This window comes from Rhinolophus sinicus, chromosome 8, assembly GCF_057876585.1.
Source record: "Rhinolophus sinicus isolate RSI-liver-muscle chromosome 8, RSI-T2T, whole genome shotgun sequence".
In the NCBI taxonomy this organism is placed as follows: domain Eukaryota; kingdom Metazoa; phylum Chordata; class Mammalia; order Chiroptera; family Rhinolophidae; genus Rhinolophus; species Rhinolophus sinicus.
This window is the reverse complement of record NC_142508.1, coordinates 46655601-46672312: the sequence shown is the minus strand read 5'-3', so window position 1 is coordinate 46672312 and position 16712 is coordinate 46655601. Positions and strand designations below refer to the sequence as shown.

The following is a 16712-nucleotide window of genomic DNA, read 5'->3' as shown; positions in this document are numbered from 1 at the left end:
GGCCAGGCCTGGGGCCATCTTTGTTACCATTGTGTCCCCGGCATTGTTCAGCTCAGAGTCTAGCTCAGAAAGGGCCTCAGAAAGTGTTATTCAATGAGAGTGGTTTGCCTCTTTTTTCTGTCCCTCCCTGCGTGTGTGACCTTAGCCCAGTGTAGAGAGCATATAAAATGTATTATATATGTTGGATTGAGGTTTGCAAAACAAGTTGTTTACTAGTAGGGACAGGACTATGGCCGCACATGTGTGAGACTGATTAGAATAAAGTAAAAAACATGTTTTTGTGTGAAACTGAGCGTAACAAAATTGAGTGATAAACACATTTACGAAGCAACTTCCGATCATCCTCTAAGAGGTAAAAAACTCCTGGCAAACAACTTCTGGTTATCACCTAAGAGATAAACAACTCCTGGAAAACCACTTCTGGTTCTCACCTAAGCAGTAAACAAGTCCAAGGAAAAGAGGACAAAAGCAGAGCTCCAGAGCAGTGCTGTGAGCGGTCTGACTGGGCGCTCGGCTAAGACCCTCCGCGTGGCTCCAGGTGAGACACTATCTGACAGGGTCCTCTGCGAGGTGCAAGCCCCAATACTCCGGGACTCTCCAAAAGTCTTCCTTGCAAGACCAGCTTGCTTCAGACCCGTTGTGGGCCCAGTCGCCTCTCCCGGACCAGGGACCTTTACCACCTCAATTGACTCTGGGACTTGGTTCATTATTAAATTCTATTCTATTCTATATAACCTTCTGTGCTTACCAGAGCATTGGCCTCTGGAGGGACATTGGTTCCCAAATAAAGCTGTGTTACTCACTCTATCTGAACCTGTATGCCGGGACTTTGTTCCCCACTTGCGTCAGGAGTACCACGCAGGGACGTAGGACCCTGCGGAGGGGTTAATGTCCCCTTGACTTTCAGGAATAGACTGAAATGTGACGACTGCCTTTACATGCGCTCATAACACCTAGCCTCCAGATTTCAGTGCCTCAGTGTCTGTTCATCTGGGCATCAACTGGAGTGAAGAAAGTTGCCGCATCAGCCACTAACTGGCTGAGTAGAACTGACCCCAGGCCCATCGCAGGATAGACTGCCTCAGCATTGCGGGGAGGCGTCATTAGTCTCTGATCAGTGCCCTTGCTATGCTCTAGGGTTACCTAAAGGTCTCTTTTGAGCTGCAGAGTGCCCTAGCTGGCCTGTCTGAGGTCGAGATTAGCCGTTCCCCAAGGAGGTGGCCTCAGTGCAGGGCAGCAGCCTGGGCAGCAGCTCAGGACCTTTATTGACCACACAACCCCTGGGGGTGCTAATGGGGTACCCTCAGGCCCCACCCCAGCAGCCTCCGCCGAAGTTCTTGGCTGAGTAGCTCCCGTTCCCTGCGGGCACCCTGTAGCACACTCCGGTTCTCCTGGGCCCTCCGGATCAGGTAGGGGATCACCTCCTCCAGTGTGCCGTAGGGGATGGACTTATACACGGCGTAGCCAGCCTGCCCTGCAGGGAGAGTGTTGGCAGGATGTGGACTCATGTTTGGGGAGAGGATCCCCCAGGCCCCATCTGGAACAGAGACTTCCAGTTCTGAGAACATAGAAGACTAGGTGAGTTGGACAAAATTTCCCACTGAAAAAAACTAAAAATTCTGGAGTAAACATTTGAAAAATTTTAAAGTTACTAAAATGCTAGCAAGAGAATAAGGAATTTACTAATCCAAGAATTATGAGAAAGTGAGAACCAGAGAGGGAAGGGATGCACAAGAAGCACTTCTGCCCTAAAAGCAAAATTGAGCTGCTATTTGATGATTTCACAGAGTTGAGGGGCTACAGAAATGGAGGCCCAAAGCCTGACCAGGGTGACAGGTGTAAAGAAGAACTTCCGTACACTAAACTGGAACACAAAAATGAACACCCTCAGAGTAAGAGTTCATAAGAAACCACCCTTCCCACCTCCCCCACTCCCAGGGAATGGCCCTGACTATAAGTAGAGCAAAGAAGAAAACAGAGAAATCAATCTCTGAGAGGTGGCCATGGGTTAGTCCTCTCACATATTTGCAGCCCAGATTTGTATCCCTGGGATGCCTCAGGCTGTGAATTTAAGGTATAAAAGTTTTGTACCCTCTTAGCATCTGGCAGAAGAAAACAAATGCTCTGCTCTCAGGCCCTGGGGAGCAACATGGTAAAGATAATGCACACAGGAAACAAGACACCATGATAAAAGCAAAAACAACAGAGAGCAGGCACAGAGACACGGGTCTGCAAGGCCTTTAGACACTGGAACAACAGATGTATCTGGAAGGGTCTGAAGACTAAGCCATCCGCGTGGCCAGGCATTGGTTGAGAATGGGGGAAGGGATCTGGTTGAGGGGAATGAGACCTGGGGCTGGGTGGGGCATAGTAGTTGTGATGGGGAATGGGTCATTCACATACCCAATGCCAGGGAGACGTGGTCACTCATCCCCAGGAGTTGTCCAAAACAGACAGGCCCATCCAGAGGAATGCCCAGCTCCCACATCCTACAGAAAAGGCCACATCATCAATCCAGACAGTGGCTGGATCCAGAGCTGAAAGCCATTAGGCACCCACATGGCTGTTCCAGTTATTTAAATATTGAAATACTTCTAAACTTAATGATAAATAACAATTGCTCTGAGGCCCCTGAGAGCTCCCTAGTGAGCCCCAGCTCCTTCCCTGGAACACTTTGGCCTCCCCATGCCCTAGTAAATAAGGGCTGATGCATTGTTCAGTGGGGTCTACAGGACCTACAGGTCAAACAGGGATTAAATATTTTTCATATCTTCCCCAGAATCCCTCTGAACCTACTGTTCCCACACTGTTCCTCTTCCTATTCCATGTCCACCACCCTCTGCCCATCCCTGGTATGTGAGCGAGGGAGACGAAGGGAGGGGCCCACCTCATACCGTTTGGTTGCCTGGTAAACAGATTCCTCATTGTGGGAAGCCACCATGAGGTGGCACATGGGGCCACGCTGGGACACATGGGTCAGCATCAACTCCAGACAGCGGCTGTAACTGAAGAGAGATGCTCTGCTCAGCTATGGTACCTGGTAAGTGAGGGTCAGGCCCCAGGGACTGGGCATTTCTGTTCTTGGGAGGTGGGATGTCGAAGGGCAAGGACTGTGTAGTCAAGAAATACCTTCCTTCCACCTGGACCAGCTGCAAGGGACATCCCTGCTCCAAGCCTTTTTCCTCTCTTATAACAATGTGAGTTCACCTAACATGAGGTTGTGAGGATGCAATGAGAGGAGGGTGTACATAAAGCCTTTGGCACAAAGCCAGTCCCACAACAAAGGGCCACATCACACACACAAGATGATATTAACCCAAGGTCATTCACTGCCGTATTGTCTACAGAACATGATTAGCAACAACCCAAATGTCCATAAATAGGGGACTGGCTAGATGAACAATGGCACACAGAAGATAGTGGAGCGCTATGCAGCAGTAAAAAGAACAAAGACAGTCTGGGTACTGATACGGAAGATGCAAAGCCTGGCAAATGCTTTCTGAGCTTGCTGTAGACCAGCTACCGCCCGACGGCCTTCATGTGCTACGCTATTGCCCTCCAGATCTGTTCCCTGCTCTTTTTTGTCCCTTAGGAAGCTAACTTCTATGTCCTGTATCACCGATGGAGTCCTAGGAAGGAGATCAGAAGGTGGAAGTAGAAAGAGCTCGGGTGTTTTGCCTCTTAGCCCCCTCCCTGGCCCACCCTGACTGTCCCATGTGTGGCCACACCTCCTCCAGCAGGGCCCCTCTTCCTCACCTACAGCACAGAGGTCATAACAGTCTCCAGTTTTTGTGGGTTCCTGAACATGTCAGCATTCCCTGTGGGTTCCCTGAACCTTACCCATACTCCATAAATCCAGTTCCTTCACTAACTTTCCTTTAGTTAAACTCCTTTGCATGGAATGTGTTTCTTCTGCGACCCTGTCTGACACACATATATTCACTCATCTCATTCTCTAATCAACTCTATGAGGTATGTATTCTGGTTATCCCCATTTTACAGAGGGGGGGATGGAAGCTGAAAGAGGTTAAGTCTCTAGTCCTGAGGTCACACAGCTAGAAGTGGCAAAGCTGGGATTTGAACCCTGGCTATCTGATGTTCCAGGGCCTGGGCTCATTATCACTGGACTATTCTTTAAGATGCATAGTAGTTGAATGAAAAAGCAAGCAGTGTGTAGACATGATGCCTTTTGCACACACATACACACACACACACACAATCTTTGTGTTTGTCTATATATGCATAAAGGAACTTGGGAAACACATGTAAGAAATTAACAAAAGGGGCTACCTAAGGGGGCCAGGGATACTCCATGATTAGATGGGGATTTGGGTCAAAATGAGATACATCAGTGTATTCATTTTCATAAAATTTTGATTTTTTGAATGACGTGAATTTATTACTTATTTGAAATGTATATTAAAACATGAATGGTACTGTGCCAGAAAGGATGTGCAGAAATTGGAACTCTCATACAGTGCTGGAGGGACTGTAAAATGGTGCAGCCGCTGTGGAAAACCATCTGGCAGTGCCTCAAAAGGTGAAGCATGGAGTTACCGTGTGACACAGCGATTCCACTCCCAGAGAGTTGAACTTTCAGGAGAATTGAAAATGTATGCTTATTCAAAAATTGTACGTGAATGCTCACAGCAGCATTATTCACAACAGCCAAAAAGTAGAAATAATCCAAATGTCCGTCAACTGATGAATGGATCAACAAATTGTGGTCCATCCATACGATGGAATGTTACTGAGCCATAAAAAGGAATGAAGCACAGATACATTCTATAACATGGTTGAACCCTGAAAGCATTATGCTGAGTGAAAGAAGCCAAACACAAAGGCCCCATATTGCATGATATCATTTGTATGAAATGTTCAGAATGGGAAAATCCACAGAGACAAAAAGATTAGTGGTTGCCAGGGGCTGAGGGGAGGAGGGAAGGAGGAGTGACTGCCAATGGGTTTCTTTTTGACGTGATGAAAATTTCTGGAATTAGATAGTAGTGATGGTTGCACAACCTTGTGAATATATTAAAATCCAGTGAATTGTACACTTACAAATTGTGAATTTTATGGTATGTGGATTATAAAGTGCTTGCCTGGAAGCCCTCACTGGCCTTGGATACAAGCCTAGGTTCCAACCATGGCTTGGCCACTTGCCCTGAGAGCTTGAGTAAGTCTCTGCAGCTCTACAAAGCTCCTTAATCCACTGTGAAATGGAGTCAGACTTTGTAAGCTCCCTGAGGACAGGACCTGGGGGCCACCTTGGTTGCTACTGTGACCAGAGTCCAAAACAGGTCCTGACCTAAATCAGACTCTCGGCAAGTATGTGTTGAAAAAATAAATTCCTTCTGCCCAGAGCCATGGAATGGGGATCCAAGGAACTCATCCACATCTTGCCCCCAGCACAGGGCGATTTGAGGTGAGTAAAAGAATGTGGGTTCTATAGCCAGTCTGCCTAGGCTCAAATCTTGGCCCTGCCACTCACTAGCTATGTGACTTTAGGTAAATGATTTCCCTGTCAGTGTCTCAGTTTCATCCTCTGTGAAATGGGGATGATAATACTAGCACCTACTGTTCAGAGTTGTTTATTTAGTCATTCAGCAGCTCTGTACTGAGTGAGCACCACCATGCAACAGGCACAATTTTAAGCACTGAAGGTTCAGCAGTGAACAAATCAGAAACCCCTGCCCTCCTGAGCCCACACTCTAGCGGGGGAGACAGATAATGAGCAATTTAATATGAAACTGTATAAAAACTCAGCTGCCAATAAGTGTTAAAGAGAAAAATAAATCTAGGAAGAGAGTGGGGTGGGGGTTCTACTTTTTTACAGGGAGGTCAGGGAAGACTCCCTGAGAAGATACTAATAACTAAAGACCTAAGGAGGTGAGGAATTGAGCCATGCAGCTGTCCGGAGGGAGAACGGTCTAGGCAGTGGGAACAGGAAGTGCAAAGGCCCTGGGGAGCATCAAGGACTGTGGTGAGTGAGGGGAAGAGTGGAAGGAAAAATTGGAGAGGTGACGGTGGTCAGATCACGTGGTGCTTTGTGAGCCACAGTAAGGACTGGGGGTTTAGTGAGGGTGCAAAGGGAACCACGGAAGAAGTTTGAACTGAGGAGGGACATGATTTGATGGGGTATAAACAAGCTCCTCTGGCTGTACATGGAAAACATAGTGGGAAGTGGGGACAAAGAGAAAGCAGCGAGCCCAAGGAGGAGCTTGCTGTTAGGTGGGAAGTATCCTGGACCCGGGAGAGGGAGGAATGTGTAGACACACGCAGGACGTTCAGCATCATGGGTAGTGAACTCTAGTTAAAGTTTAGATGTTATTATTTGTCTCAGAGGCTGGCCTGACTCAGTCCTACCTCCGACTGGTAGCCTCATAGTCAGGCTGAGTTGGAGCTTCAGTCCCTTGGAGCTGGGCCGCTTTTCTCTCCTTGTCCAGATACGCTCCTCGTACCAACTTTACTCCAAAGGCCAGGCCAGCCTTGTCTGCAGCCTCAGCGTCCTGCCTCAGCCGCTCATATGTGTCCTGGCAGAGCACACAGGCAGCTTCCGGTCAGGACGCTGGGACTCTAGCCGACAGCCCCCTGGAGCGCACCACACACCTTCAGATAGGCCTGGTAAGTGTTCCACACCCAGGGCCCGCCTTCCCTGGGGCTGTTACAGCGCATGGCCAGGGCAGCCACCAGCAGAGAGAGAGCAGGATTCAACGAGGTGTACTCAGCATCTACCAGGAGCCTCACTCGCTGGGCCTGGGCGTGCTGAGGGTGAGAGAGACAGTGGTCAGAGCCCCACAGGTGCCCAGCAGGTGCAGTGGGGCCAGGTCACGGCAGAAGGCGTTACCTGTACCACGCGTTGCAAGCGGCTCAGAGAGGCCTGGAGATGCTGGTTTTGCTCAGTGCTGAGGCAGGAGACATGGAGGTCCTGGGGGAGGGCAGCAGGGGAGGCAAGAGCAGCTCAGGACATCCTTTCAGGGCCTACGTCTCCTCTCCCCCACCACCAGGAAGGAGAAAAAGTTTAGAAATTCTCTGAAATCTGAAAAGTTGTTATATCACATGTATACTGTTTATGGAGGGGTAATAACAGTGCTTAGAGCCCAGAATCTGGGTTTCAGTCCTGGTTCTGCCGCTTACTGTGTGGTCTTGAGCAACTCATATAACCTCTCTGGGACTCAGTTTCCTCCTCTGTAAAATGGAGATGATAATAGTAGCGACCTCAGGGGGTTGTTGTGTGAATAAAAATGGGTTAATATGTGAAATGTGCCTGGACATAACAAGGACAGGACAGTGCCAGCACATAATAAGCATTCAGTACATGTTGTCATTATTCCAATAATAGGTGCCTGCATACACTGTCTCGTTTATTTAATTTCCTCAATGATCCTAGTAGACAGGTGTTGTTCCAAACTTCATTTTCCAGTGAGGAAACCAAAGCTCGGAGAGAGAAGTGACTTGGAATTGATCTAGAGAAAGTGCTTAGAGAAGTGCTTAGCTCATAGTAAGTGCCTTAAGCGTTTCCTCTTATTAGTCTCAGGCCCTCAATTTCCTCATCAAATGCCAAAGGTCTCATTGCAGCCCACAAAGGGTCCACCCAGTCTGGCCCCTCTGCTTTCACCTCCTTCCACTCTGTCTTGCTCTCTGCCCTCCAACCACACTGGCCTCCCTGCCATTGAACAGGCCAGATACCGTCCCACCTCAGAGCCTTTGCTCTGGTTGTTCCTTCTGCCTGGAACACTCTTTCCCCAGAGGTCCACTTACCTCTCCTCCAGGTCTTTGTTCCAACATCCGCTTCTCAATGAGGTTTATCCCTGGTTTAAATTTGCAACTCCCTCTCTGGGGCTTTCCTTTCCCCTTCCTCAGCCTTATTTTCCCCTACAATGCTTATTTATACTTGTTACATATTGGCTTTGGTTTTAATTATGAAGTGTTCCTTGCCCCTTCCTGAGTAGCAAGTGAGTGCCTTGAGGGCAGGGAGTTTGTCGTCATTGGCTCCTCCACGCCTAGCATAGCCATCTGGAACATGGCAGAGAGCCAATAAACAGGCAATTAATACATTTGTAACATGAAAATCATAATTGTCTGTAACTCACACTCTTGTTATGGGGATTCAGAGAATGAATGTGAGCTGCTGGTGACTCAAGGAGTCCAGTTGTGTTCAAATAACTTCTTTTGGGAAGTTAAAGAAGAGGAACAAGTGGGATTTCGCTTCTTTTCTATCCAACAGGGTCAATATGGATGACGCAGGACTAGGTCTGCTAATAGAACTCTCCCTGGGGGCAGGTTGATCTGACCATGGCACCCACCCTCATCTTGGGGGAGAAAACTCTCTCCAGGAGGAGGGAAGAGCTGTTTCCTCGAACACACAACAGTAACAGTAGTCCCCCTTTACTGAGGGGTATACATTCCAAGACTTGCAGTGAATGCCTGAAACCACAGATAATACCAAACCCTATATACTCATATACTATGTTTTTCTTCCTATGCATTCATACATTTAGACTTAGAGGAAGCACTTTATGGCTTCTCTTTGGCATATCTGAATTGCCAGCATCACTTCTCTTGTGCTTTGGGGCCATTCTTAAGTAAAATAAGGGTGACTTGAACACAAACCCTGTGATACCTGCAACAGTCGATTTGATAACTGAGATGGCTACTAAGTGACTAATGGGTGGGTAGCGAATACAGTGTGGACACGCTGGACAAAGGGATGAATCACGTCCCAGAGGATCAGAGCGAGATGACATGGGATTCATCATGTTACTCGGAATGGTACAAAATTTAAAACTTATGAATTGTTTATTTCTGGAATGTTTCATTTAATATTTTCAGTGCACAGTTGACTACAGGTAACTGAAACTAAAACTGCAGATGAAAGGGGACTACTGTATGAAGCACTTAGGACAGTGAGTGGCATGTTGTGAGTGATAAATTCTCCACTGTTAATTTATTGTTTAAAAATCACTTGCTTCATTCATTCACTCATTCATTCATTTAGCATATATCATATCTTGTTTGGGTGCCAGGGGCTCAGGATATGGCAATAAACAGGAATAATGGTGCCGTAGAACCAGAGAATGTGGAGAGCAAGGATGGGTGGGGGCTCAGATCTGAGATGGGAGGTGGTAGGGCTGACTCTGAGATGGAGACAGGAAGAAGGAGCAAGTTTGAGGAGACTCAGGCCAGCGTGGAACCCAGCAGCTGTGAGGGGTCTGGGGGATGCCCAGGGTACTCAGGGTTAGGTCTGGGGCTTGAGACAGAAACATGGGCATCATTAGTGCTGGCTGGGGAAACTGAGGCTGTAGGAATATGAGAAGGTCTCTTTGAGGGGAATAAAGAGTAAAGGATGAGGGAGACGGGACTCCATTTTTAAGAGATAGGCAGAGAGATTTTTTCCAGTCAAGGTGGTAGAGTAGGTAAACACGGCACTTACCTCCTCTCAGGACCACATCAATTACAACAAAACCACAGAACAACCATTATTGAGAAACGCCCAAAGTCTAGCTGAACTGAAGCCCTACAACCACAGACATATAGAAGTTACCTAGACAGTGATAGGAGGGGCAGAGACGCGGAACAGACTGGTCCCACACCTATGTGTGACCATTAAATATCAGGAGGGATATCTCGGCTGCAGAGGTCCCCCACAGAGGAGCAAAGGGTCCTGGCCCCACACCAGGATCCCCAGACCAGGGTTCCAGTGCCTGTGAGAGAAGTCCCCATAACTTCTGGCTGTGAAAACCAGTGAAGATTGTGGCTGAGTGTGACAGAGGGCAGCCGGAGTCCTAGCGCTCTTCTTAAGGGGCCAGTGTGCAGACTTACTCACTGACTGATTCACTCACACTGAGCTCCAGCGGTGGGGTGGTGGATAGAGGGGCAGAGATATACGAAGGGGAACTGAGTTTTCTGGTTTCAGGGTGAGGGTGGGAAAGGCAGCTTTCTCCAGGACAGAGAGGAGCTGGTGGAAGCCACTGTTTCTTTGTTGAGCCCTCCCCCTCCCTGCATGCAGACGCAGACACCATATCTGAGACTCTATCAAATTGGCTATCAACTTTCATCTGCTCCACCCTAGTTATTCCCTGAGACCCTGCCCCACCTAACTTTTGGGCACACCCAAGTCGCTTCCAATGGCTTTTGCATATAAACAGCCTGCCTTGGCTCATGCTTTGGACTTTCCTAAAATCTCTCAAAGGGTCATAAAAACCAAGAAAGCAGCATCTGGGTTCAGCCTGTCTGGTCTTTCTGGTTGAGCAGCCCTAGGCCCAGCATTAATGATAGCTGGCCTATGTTTAAGACTTGGCTTCTTGAGGTACCTCCAAGCACAGCATGGATGGTGCACTGCTTTGTGGCTCATACCAGTGGCCCCAGGCAAGGCACGGACTGTGGCTGAAGTTGGTCTGTATTGGTCCCCTCCCAAGAGGCCCCAGGGCTGGCAGGTCCAGTGGCCAGCTTCTAGCCACCTCCAGGGACGATACACCCAAAGGGCAGATTGGACAGGCACCAGAGCCTTGCTTAAGTGAACCCTGCTCTGCACCCCAGCTTGTCCACTGTAGTCACAGTCAGTCCTCACAACAAATCAGTCTGAGGGTTGATCCCTCCCATTGACATGCAAGCAGCAACCAAAGCTCAACTACAATAGGACACATACAACCCACACAAGGGAAACACCTGGAGCACCTGGCTCTGGTGACCAAGTAGACTGCACCACTGGGTCCCACAGGACACCTACTACATAAGGCCACTCTACTAAGCCAGGAGGGTTAGCAGCCCTACGTAGTACACAGAAACAAACACAGGGAGCCAGCCAAAATGGGGATACAAAGAAGCATGTTCTAAATAAAGAACAGAACAAAATTCTAGAAAAAGAACTAAACAAAATGGAGACAAGCAATCCATGGGATGCAGAATTCCAAAAACTGGTTAGAAAGATGCTCAACAATCTCAGGGAGAACTTCAACAAAGAGGTAGGAAACAAAAATGGAGATAGAAAACATAAAAAGAACCAGTCAGAAATAAAGAATACGATAACTGAAATGAAATGAAGAATACATTAGAGGGAATCAACAGTAGATTAGATGAAGCAGAGGACTGAATCAGTGATTCAGAAGATAAGGTAGCAGAAAACACCCAAATAGAACAACAAAAACACCCAATTACGTTAAATGTAAATGGATTAAATGCTCCAATCAAAAGACAGGGTGGTTGAATGGATAAGAAAACAACACCCTTACAAATGCTGCCTATGAAAGACTCACTTCAGATCAAAAGACACACAGACTGAAAGTAAAGGGATGGGCAAAAGATAGTTCATGAAAATAGAAACAACAACAAAAAAGCTATGCCAGTATTGCTGGCCTAGCAATCCTTATACCAGACAAAACAGTTTTGTTAAAACTATTTTGTTAAAACAAATGCTATAATAAAAGACAAAGAAGGACCCAGTAGTCCCACTTCTAGACATTTATCTAAAGAAACCCAAAATGCTACTTTGAGGGGACATGTACATCCACATGTTCATTACAGCATTATTTACAATGGAGGCAGCCTGGGTGTCTGTCAATGGAAGAATGGACAAAAAGTAGGTGGTACATACTTGCATATACAGTGGAATATTGCTCAGCCATGGAAGAGAATCAGTTCTCACCATCTGCAGTGGCATAGATTGACCTGAAGGGTATTGTGTGTTGGGTGGAGTGTGTCAGACAGAGAAAAACAGATGCAATGTGATTTTGCTTATATGTGGAATCTAAAGAACAAACAAACAAAACAGAAACAGAAACAAGCTCATAGATACAGAAAATATTTTGATGATTTCCAAATGGGTGGGGGGTTGGGAATGGGTGAAAAAGCGGAAGGGATTAAGAAGTACAAATTGGTAGTTACAAAATAGTCATGGGGCTGTAAAATAAAGCACAGGGAATATAGTCACTAATGTGGTAATAACTGTATAGTACCAGGAGGGTACTAGACTAGTCAGGAGAGCACTTCTTAAGTTATAGAAATGTCTAACCACTATGCTATACACCTGAAATTAACATAAAATAATACTGAATGTCAACTGTAATTGAAAAATTAAAAAATGAGGAAAAAGGGGAACAAGAGGTTAAAATTTCCAGTGTAAAACAAGTAAGTCTTGGGTATGTAATGTATAGCATAAGGAATATAGTCAATAATATTGTGATAACGTGGTATAGTATCAGATGGTTGCTGGGTTTATTACAGTTGCTGGTGATCACTTCTTTAGGCAGGTAAATATTGAATAACTATGATGTACACCTGAAACTAATATAACATTGTACGTTAGCTATATTTCAATAAAAATCTTAAAGTAAAAAGAAAGAAAGAAACAGGCAGAGAAAACCTAACAAAGACTGAGAATGAACCATCAGCGATTTTAAAAAGAAAACCAGGTGTGATAGCATTGGGGAAGCCAAGGGAAGTGAGTGACACAAGAAGGAGGAAGGCCCCTCTGTTCATTGCAAAGTCGGATGCCAGTCTGGCAGGGCCTTTAAGCCTTAAAAGCGCCCTGGGAAGTAGTTGGTAGCACTGTCTTCACATGAGTGAACTAAAACTAAAGAGATGAAACTTATTACATTCCAAAGGCAGTTCTCTGAAACACTAAGTCCTGTTTCTATGTGTTTCGTGACATATTTTAAAAAGTACAAGTTAAATAAAATCAAGATTAAAAAAAGAAACATCAGCATGCCCCTGATGCATTGTTTGGGGGGGGTGGAGACTTGGAGGCCACCCAGATGTCCATCCCAGGAGAGGTAAACCACACAGCTAGAAGCAGTAATTGCAAGCAATGTATTAGATGTTCACAAAGACACTTGGATAGACTTTAAAATCCAAGCGCTCAATGGAAAAAGTATGAAACAGAATGAAATAGATAACATAATACTATTTACGTACATCTTAAAACATACCCCCCAGATTAATGGAGAAGGACATGAGGGAATTTCTGCTGTGATGGAAATGTTCTATAACTTGACAAAGATTTGAATCGTTCAGGTGTTTGCATTTGTGAAAGCTCATCAAATGGTACATTTACAATTTGTGCATTTCATTGTATGGAAAATTTACCTGAAAAGAAATAAAATACTGTAAATAATTATCAAACTCTAATTAGTGATATGCATTCTGAAGCATTTGAGGGGGAAGTGTACTGGTGTTTGCAACTTACTTTGAAATGCATTGAAAAATAAGATGGATTGATGGATGGACAGAGCAATGGATAGAAGGACAGATATGATCTAAAGCAAGTATAGTTATGTTAACAGTGGCAGGTATATGGGTGTTCACTATAAAATTCTTTCAACTTCTCTGTATATTGGAAAATTTTCATAATGAAATGTTGGAAAAAATATGCCCCTAAACAGTATATACTTGGCAAACCCAAATCATAATAACAAAGGGATATACATTATACAAGATGGAGTGGGTGCCAATGACAGGCAGGGTAGAAGTAGGACATGGAAATAAAAAGGAATGAAAAAATGGATGGATGGATGGACGGGTGGATGGATGGATGGATGGATGGATGATTAAACCAGACCTCATTGATCTAATCATAATTTCCAGCCATCCAGCACACACTGGCATAGCTGAGTTGATTGATAGAATATTGATATACTTTCTTCTGGTTGATAAAAGATCTTCTGTCTCTCACTACTCAGAGCTCCCAGTCCCTGGGCCCCTCCCCTAGAACCCCCAGATGACCCATGTTCCATCCATTCCAACCATGCCCCAGGGCTATAACCACATTTATTCTGATTGATCTGAACCTGGAAAGTAGTGGTAGTTAAATAAGTTTGAATATCCCACTTGTAGGTATCTGCTACAAGCAAGTCCAGGGACTCTGCTTCCCTGAGATTCCCCACCAACCATTCACATCTCCCCCAGCTTGAGATCCTTACCCGCCCAGAATCCATGGCTTCTGCGAGCCTCTCAGAGCTCAGCTCCGAGGAAGCCCCTGGCCTTCTGATCCACGAAGTTAGCTCCTTCTAGAATGGGATGGCGGGTGGAGTGGTGAGAGGGACCTGGTAGGCAGCCACACCCTCCCCCCACATCGGGCCCATCGCTTACACAGAGCCGAGTGCTAGTCAGCGCCGTCACCTTCAACTGCATGAGGATATTCCCAGTTGGGCCAGGGTTCTCCAGAAGGCCTCGTGACAGGTCCACACACCGCAGCATAGCATTGAGGTTCCCCTCATACCAGGCCTCACTGCTCAGCCAGAGGGTATCAGGTACTGGAGCCCGTTAACCCCTTTCCGCCATCCTCCTAGCTTCCTAGGGCTCTGGCCCCCTTCTCATCCAGTCTTAAAATTTTTTTTAATATAACCTCCCATGACAAGCCAGGGACTAGGCACATGGGGACTGTGATGACCCCACGAGGGGACTGTGCTTACTCACCCAGTCTTGACAGCTGAGTCTGGCTCCTCCTCAGTGGGCACTGCCAGCAGGGGCCGGAGGCCTAGGGTCTGGAGCTGTTGGACACAGCCCCTCACCTCTTCTGACGTCTCACCAGCCACAAACTGCCCATAGATGGATGCTCGAAGAAGTGCGCCTGAGAGTCGGGAGCCCAGGAGTCGCTGTGACCAGGCCTGGAGCTAGCGGGACAGGGAGTGAGGGCTCAAAGCTGGCCTCTGGGGAACCATTAGACCAGTCCCCAGGATCACTGCTCACCGCCAGGCCGTGGGTGACCAGCGGGGGCCAGGCACACAGCCGTAGCACCAGCAAAGCCCGCATCAGTTCTCCTGTGCCCTTGAGGTGGAAGGCCCCACCGTCAAAGCTCAGGGCCTGCCAGGCCCCAGTGGAGGGGCCGGCCTGGGAACAGAGCACTTGACAGGTCCGGAGCATCATGAACCCTCAGCACTACTACACCATGTAAAGGGGCTTTGGAGGCAGCAGGGCTACCAGTGCCCCTTGCCAGGCCAAAAGAAGTGATTTATTAACCAGGCAGTAGCCAGGGAAAGGCAAATCTTTAGGATCACTGGCTCCTTGGGGGGCAGTTAATTATTAACTGATGAGGACAGAGTTCAGAATAACGGGGACAAGAAAGGAACCCCGAATAACAATCCCAACAGCCCTCAGCATAACAGCTCACAATTATTAGGTGCCCACCATGTGTCAATGGGTGCTAAGTGAGAGCTGGGCTCTGGGAGCAAGGACCTCTGGGTTCAAGGCAGTTTGGCTTTGTGTCTTGGGAAAGTAACTTGACTTCTCTTGTTGCAATTGCTTCATCTTAAAATGGGAGAGTGCAGTGTTATTGAATAAATTTGAAAACACATATAACCTCTTACCCAGCTATTCCATGCTAAGTATATATCCTAGAGAACTTGAACATGACCATTCGGAAATATATATAGGAAGGAATGTTCATAGCAGAGCTCTTTGTAGTAACTCCAAATGGGAATCACCCAACTGCCCATCAACTGAAGAACGGATAAATACATTATGGTATATTCGTACAACAGAATACTATACAACTATGAAAAAAGAACGAACTACTGATACAATCACATGGATGCATCTCACACATATAATATTAAGTGAAAGAAGCCAGGCACCAAAGAGAACGTGCTATATTATTCCATGCAAAAAACATGAAAATAGGGCAAATGAAGCACTAAAGTTTTGGGGATACATACATGGGTGGTCCAACTATAAAGAAAAAACAAGGGCCGGCCCGGTGGCTCAGGCGGTTAGAGCTCCGTGCTCCTAACTCCGAAGCCTGCCGGTTCGATTCCCGCGTGGGCCAGTGGGCTCTCAACCACAAGGTTGCCAGTTCAGTCCCTCAAGTCCCGCAAGGGATGGTGGGCCCTGCCCCCTGCAACTAAGATTGAACACGGCACCTTGAGCTGAGCTGCGGCTGAGCTCCTGGATGGCTCAGTTGGTTGGAGCGTGTCCTCTCAACCATGGGGTTGCTGGTTCGACTCCCGCAGGGGATGGTGGGCTGCGCCACCTGCAACTAGCGATGGCAACTGGACCTGGAGCTGAGCTGCGCCCTCCACAACTAAGATTGAACAACTAAGATTGAAAGGACAACAACTTGACTTGGAAAAAAGTCCTGAAAGTACACATTGTTCCCCAATAAAGTCCTGTTCCCCTTCCCCAATAAAAAAAAATAATAATAAAAAAGAAAAAACAAGCAAGAAAATTATTATCACAAAAGTCAGAGACGTAACTACCTCAGGAGTTGGGAGGAGTTGTCACTTTGTAGGGGCTCATGAGGGCTTCTAGGTCCTTTTTTCTTAAACTGATATGATTTACAGTTGTTTGCATAAGTATTTTTTAAAGCCATACATCTATATTTCATACTCCTGAATGTAAAATACATTTCACAATAAAAAGTAAAAAATAATTAATCGTGGGTGGGGGCATGAGGATAAAAAACTTAATCATAGTATCAGTCTCACAGGGTTGTTACGAGGATCCAGTGAGTTCCTGGAGACACAGCCTGGTACACGATATGGGCTCAGTAAGTGCTGGCTGTGATTGTTACATGCTGTGCACAAGCAGTCTCATTGGTGCCTGTGCTCCTGGTGAGGATGTACCATCATCACCCTTGTGTCTGGGGATCCCAGAAACCACCTCATGTTCAATGATTCACTAGAGGGACTCACAGAACTCAGAAAAGCTTTTTCACTCCTGGTTATGGTTTATTACCCTGAAAGGATACAGATTGAAAATATCAAAGAGAGGAGGAGCAT

At 46.6% G+C, this 16712-nt stretch overlaps 1 protein-coding gene across 1 annotated transcript; it reads right to left on the bottom strand.

Annotated features, from left to right (window-relative positions):
- Nucleotides 1-1227: 1227 nt before the first annotated feature.
- On the bottom strand, nt 1228-14952 carry PRODH2 (proline dehydrogenase 2). The gene is made up of 10 exons (XM_019750002.3): nt 14686-14952; nt 14413-14609; nt 14086-14224; nt 13917-14003; nt 6848-6928; nt 6610-6765; nt 6367-6533; nt 2895-3005; nt 2404-2489; nt 1228-1474 (listed from the first exon to the last, which is right to left on the bottom strand). Exons 1-10 carry the CDS (start codon nt 14860-14862, stop codon nt 1290-1292), a joined length of 1386 nt encoding a protein of 461 aa, XP_019605561.3. The 5' UTR covers nt 14863-14952; the 3' UTR covers nt 1228-1289.
- Nucleotides 14953-16712: the final 1760 nt, after the last annotated feature.